Genomic DNA, 6281 nt, shown 5'->3' with positions numbered 1-6281 from the left:
AAGAGCACAAAGAATTTCTAAAAAATTGTGAAAAAAGAGAAGAATATTGAACAAGGTGCTAAAATATTTTGGAGGGAAAAGGAGGGAATTTGAGAAAAAAATAAGATGAGGGAGTGTGTGCAGGCGTAGCTACGTATTTTGGATACCTTTCGTCGAAAAATTATATTATATATGTAAATAAAATATTATATAAATAGTTAAATAATATATTTTGAACACCCTTAACATAACAAGATGTTGTAGCCTAATAATTTAGGGCCAAACTTTTGTGTGTTCAAATCTCGCTAACAACAACTTTAAGCCTCTCCTTTTTTTCCAAAATTTTCCATGTATATTACATTTTCCCCCCAAAAACTTTCATGTATATTACGTAATTAAATTCTTAAAATTTCTAGGGCACCTTTGATCTTTTTCCTCTTTTTTCAATTATTTTCATCTATTAAAATACTTTTTTCAAAATATTTTCCTCCTTTTTCCTCTTTTTTTTTTTTCAAATTTTTTCATGTATACGTAATTTTTTTTCAAAAATTTCATATATATTATGTATTTAAATTTTAAAATTTCTAGTGCGCTTTTTATCTTTTTTTTAAAAAAAATATTTTCATGTATATTACATAGTTTTTTCAAAAAAAAATCTTGTATATTACGTAATTTAATTTTTAAATTTTTTAGTACACTCATTCAGTCCAAAAAAAAAATATTCATATATAAATCGTAGATATCCTTCATGAAATTTCTGATTACGCTACTGAGTATGTGATATTAAAATGAAGCCCACAAATTCAAATATGTAAAATTGAGTAGAGCCTCACCATACTATTGCTGGTTGGGCCTCAACCATATTGAAAAAATTTCAAACTAAACCAATCTAACAACCAGTGAGTTTGACAGTTTTTATTGCTTTTTGGATTACTTGCTTGATCAGCTAAACTGTAGTCTCGTGTTTTGCTTTGAAATATTCTAAGATTCCTTTTTCGTTCACAAAAAATAGACAATTGCTGCTAACATCATTCTCCAACATCTTTTTCCTCATTTCTCTTCACAAAATACATAAATTCTAAGGGAAAGAGTATCTATATTTTTCAGTGAAATTATTTCTAAATTTTACGAAAAATAAAGAAAATTGAGAGAAATTAAGGATAAATTTATTAGTCTACGTGGAATGAGTCGAACTCTATTGACTTATGTGGCATGTCATGTGACATACACATGGCATCTAAGTGGCGTTTAACCGATTCTGTTAATGAAAAAGATATTTTTGACCCTATAGTTTGACGGTAAGGGTATATTTGAACCGAAATATACTTCAAGGGTATATATAAGCTATTTCTGATAGTTTAAGAATATTTTTGATCCTTTTTCATATATATAAATATATAAAAATTAAAAGTGAACGAAGATAGAATGAGTAATATTTATATACTTTTTTTAAACGTAGTTATTAACTCTTTTTTTTTTTTAAAAAAAGAATTTCTTGTTTTGGTGTAATTTTCTCTTAATTTATTTATCCCCAAAGTCGTGCACGGTTTATCTACTTGCTGAGGCGCGTCCACGGAGGATCGGATATGCATTATACTGTAGTGGAGCCCAAGGAGTCTACTATATACAACTTAAAACAACTTCAAATCCGAACTAAAAGGAAACAAGAAAAAAAAAAAGGGGGAGAATGCGGCGAATTTGGACGAAGAGGAGATTAGCTTCACAATGCTTGATTCCATGGCGGATGTACCCGACTACTCTCATTTCTACCCGAAATAGCTCCAGCGGAATCCTACACGACACTCTCGACCGGAACTCCGATTCGTATACTCGAAACTCAAAAGTCATGGATGAACTTGTATCACAGCTTCAGTCTCACATCCTCAAGGTTACTTTTTCTGTTTTCCTCTTTTACATTATCAGTTATATAATAGGGCTAGATGTTTCTATCTACTTCGAGATGTGATTGTTTCGATTGTGAATTTGTTTTGTGTTGTGTTGTTAGGTTATGGAAGGAGGAGGACCAGAAGCTGTTAAGAGACATCGGAGTAGGAATAAGCTTCTTCCCAGAGAGAGGATCGATCGCCTTATTGACCCTGGCTCTTCATTCCTTGAGCTTTGTCAGGTTAATTTTTTGTTTTCCTGAGCTCTTACACTTTCAACCAATTGCAATTTTGTTTGTTAGAAGTATTGTTGCTCATCTTCTAACGAAATATCTAAGTCAGTTGCATTCATTGGTAGGATTCACGACTTGTAAATTCGACAAGTCAAAATATTGATATTGTCAATGATATGAGGCTGATAATAGTAATCTTATTCATAACCAAATAGGAGCCTATTTAACTACTTATACTGTCATAAAGGATGGTATGATACCGAACTATCTTTTCATATTCACGGTGAAGTAGAGGGCACAGAGCTTTCCCTTTCCTTCTAGGTTAAAGTTGAATTCAGTGAATCAGTTTTGTTGTTTGTTTTCTTGCTGGGTTTTCATCATGATGTAAGGTGAAAGGATCCAGATTATAAAACTACTGTTGTTTGATTAGCATCATTCAGCTAGCACACTTGATCCAGCTTGTTCTTTCTCAAGTTCTCTTGAGCTGAATCATGAATTTCATAAGATACACATGGTAATTACTCACTGTCTTGAGGAACGAATATACTTGAGTTTATGCAAAATATTTGAGAGTAGACGTCTACTATGACCCCTTTCTGATAAATTGGGTACTTGAGAATGCTGCCTGCACTTCAAGCATAAAAATACCATTTGTTTCTGTTTATTGATCTCTGTGATTGGGGCCGAGTATACTTGTTTTTATTTAAATTCTATTCAGAAAAATATCCTGATATGTATTTTCTTGCTCTAAAATTATGGAGAATTTAGCTTGCGGGTCATGAATTGTACCAAGAGTCATTACCTTCTGGTGGGATAGTTATTGGAATTGGAACGATACATAAGAGACTCTGTATGTTGGTGGCAAATGATCCTACAGTCAAAGGTGGAAGTTACTTTCCAATAACTGTCAAGAAACATCTCAGGGCACAAGAGATTGCTGCTCAATGCAAACTACCATGTATATATCTTGTTGATAGTGGTGGTGCTTTCCTTCCAAAGCAAGCCGAGGTCTTTCCTGACAAAGAAAATTTTGGGAGAATATTTTACAATCAAGCTGTGATGTCCTCGGAAGGTATTCCTCAAATCGCACTGGTGTTAGGTTCTTGTACTGCTGGAGGAGCTTACATTCCTGCAATGGCTGATGAGAGCGTCATGGTCAAAGGGAATGGTACCATATTTTTGGCTGGACCTCCTCTTGTAAAGGTTAGTAGTTAACCTTCTTTTTCTCTTTAAAACATTGATATTTTTTGCTATAGTAAAGATTTATAAATCATTAGAGATTTTACTAATTCAGTTAAATGCATTCTATGGGCATAATGTCTATCTGATAGAAAACTTTTATCAGGCAGCAACTGGTGAGGAAGTTTCTGCAGAAGACCTTGGAGGTGCAACTGTGCATTGTAAGACATCAGGGGTTTCTGACTACTTTGCCCATGGTAAAATACCCTCACGCTATTAGTCTTTCAGATTGTATTTCCATTTTCTGTATTCATACTTTTGTTTTATGCTCGTGGTGTCTTCTGACGATCTTGATGCTATCTGATACAATGATGGCATCTAATATCCTGTGTTGCAGATGAACTGCATGCCCTTGCTATAGGAAGGGATATTGTTAAGAACCTGCACATGGCTGGTGGTCCAGAAGTATCTGGACAAACTAGAGCTGATTATAAAGAACCTCTGTATGACGTGAAAGAACTTCGCACCATTGCACCAACAGACCTCAAACAGCCCTTTGATGTTAGATCAATTATTGCTCGCATTCTCGATGGAAGTGAATTTGATGAATTCAAGAAACTGTATGGCACTGTGAGGCCCTTTTATTCCTTAACAAATCACAGCTGTCTCTCATTTATTTTCAGTTATTCATTCATTTGTTTTCTGAGCGTACTCGTTGATACATACAGACACTTGTGACTGGATTTGGAAGAATTTGTGGACAGCCAATAGGGATCCTTGGAAACAATGGGATACTGTTTATGGAATCTGCTCAGAAAGGGGCACACTTTATTGAATTGTGTACTCAACGTAACATTCCTCTGATCTTCCTTCAGAATATTACTGGATTTATGGTAAGCATTTTTTTTCTCCTCATGTGATATAAGTGTTTGATACAAACTTGCTTTAATCAATTGCTATTGACTATAACAAGGGGGGAAAAGCAAGTAAACTCAATCCAACCAGCTCTAGTTCCTTAGGACAAGTGGTTGTATAGTCATGTGAGATAACTACTTATTGATATTCCATAGATGGATATTTTGATGGTACACAATGAAACACTTCATGATGAATCTTGCAAGGCTTTAGCAAAATTTGTACAAGGATTCATCAAAATTATCTGTTTCTCTTACATGACCTGTCATGTTTATAGCCTTTGTACATCTGAGCCATGTTTCACATGTGATTTGAAAGCCAACACTTCCTAATGAAAGAACAGAAGCAGAAAAAAGATATTAGTCTTAAATAGAGACAGTCTGCCTTAAAATTCTATCATATCTTGAAACACATTCAGTTGGTTGGGTGGTCAGATGCTATAGGGAGGAATAAGTGGTTTATGTGATTTCAGGGGTATTTCTGGTTGGCATCTCACAATGGGCTTAAATTTCTGAAATCTGAATATGCTTCTTAGCTATGTTTTATTTGGAGATTTTCATTTGGATACAGGCCTGTCTTGAAAATGAGGTTAAGATGTTCATTTAATTTGGTAGGTTGGGTCCAAATCTGAGGCAAGTGGTATTGCCAAAGCTGGAGCTAAAATGGTAATGGCAGTCTCTTGTGCGAAGGTAAGCTTCAACCTAGAAATGTCATAAATTTAGATTTATTTTGGCCTTTGAACTCAAGCTGGCAAAGCTTCATCAGAACATTTGTGAAACTCTGTTAGCAACTATCCATACTCTATGATTCAATTTATCAGTACTTTACTTCAATCATTTAAGTGTCCTCTTTTAAAGTAATGATTTCAGTCTTATTGTTGAGGGATATTCTGAAGAAATTAACATTTCTTGCAAATATATGGAATCAGGTGCCTAAGATCACAGTAGTTATCGGTGGAAGCTTTGGAGCTGGCAATTATGCAATGTGTGGACGTGCATATAGTCCAAATTTCATGTTCTTCTGGCCAAATGCTCGAATATCCGTAATGGGAGGCCCTCAGGTATCTCTTCTGTGACACATTGCTTCCAACAAACTCAATATCTATATGCATGATGACATCGTTTTACTTTCACTAGTTCTACTTTTTGAACCCAAATGATTTTTGCTAGATGCGTTTGATTGTTAATGTTTTGTGTTTGCTTGAATAGTGTGAATGAAAACCAGTGCGTATCTGTGAAAGCATTTAGCCCCTTCCCAAATTCTGAATATGTTGCTATGCCTAGTAAATATTGTTATTTATCGTGGAATCAACTTTACTTTATTAAAAAAAAAATTTATCGTGGAATCTTGTAATTCTCATTTTAATCATGGATTTATAAGGCTGCTGGAGTCCTTGCTCAAGTAGAGGGAGTCACCAAGAGAAAAAGGGGAATTCAGGTAAGACATTGACGCCTATAGTTCTACATGTTATTTTGATTGTGTCCAGTAATTGACATGATTGTGTTGCAGTGGACAAAGGAAGAGGAAGAAAAGTTCAAGGCTAAAGTTGCAGAGGCGTATGACCGAGAGGGCAGCCCATATTATGCCACATCTAGGCTTTGGGATGACGGCATAATTGATCCAGCAGACACGAGGAGAATATTGAGCCTTTGCATCTCTGCTACCTTGAATCGTGGACCAGAAGCTACAAAATATGGCGTGTTCAGAATGTAACCATTGCAAGCTCAAGCTAAAGAAAGATGATGCTATGATGCCTGAGCCCTGAGAGTTGTTGAATTAGTCTACAGCAGAAACTCCAACTGCAAAATCAGCTAGGTTACAATAAGTTCTAAGTTGTCAAAGCAAAAGGTAAATTGGTTACATGCCAAGGACGAGAAACTCAATAATTTACAAAAAGAAATAGTTGGATTAGGTTGAACGTGCAGTCATAGTCCGATGAAATTATGTTTTTTTTATTATTGTAATTGGTTCTGGGAACTAATAACTGTGGTTCCGTGGCTGCTTCTAAATTACTGACTACATTAAAATGAGAAAAGAATCACTTGATACTAAAGTGCCTACAATATATGGAGAGAAAAGAAGCTTAATCCCT

The 6281-nt window shown here is 34.9% G+C and overlaps 1 protein-coding gene across 1 annotated transcript; it reads left to right on the top strand.

Annotated features, from left to right (window-relative positions):
• Window positions 1-1650: 1650 nt before the first annotated feature.
• Window positions 1651-6281, top strand: LOC107008180 (methylcrotonoyl-CoA carboxylase beta chain, mitochondrial). Its single transcript, XM_015207106.2, has 10 exons — window positions 1651-1867; window positions 1985-2104; window positions 2864-3298; window positions 3441-3531; window positions 3672-3904; window positions 4003-4167; window positions 4804-4878; window positions 5118-5249; window positions 5570-5626; window positions 5699-6281. Exons 1-10 carry the CDS (start codon window positions 1667-1669, stop codon window positions 5900-5902), a joined length of 1713 nt encoding a protein of 570 aa, XP_015062592.1. The 5' UTR covers window positions 1651-1666; the 3' UTR covers window positions 5903-6281.

The sequence above is a fragment of the Solanum pennellii genome, chromosome 1, assembly GCF_001406875.1.
Source record: "Solanum pennellii chromosome 1, SPENNV200".
In the NCBI taxonomy this organism is placed as follows: Eukaryota; Viridiplantae; Streptophyta; class Magnoliopsida; order Solanales; family Solanaceae; genus Solanum; species Solanum pennellii.
The sequence above is the reverse complement of the archived record's forward strand: the minus strand, read 5'-3'. Positions and strand labels throughout refer to the sequence as shown.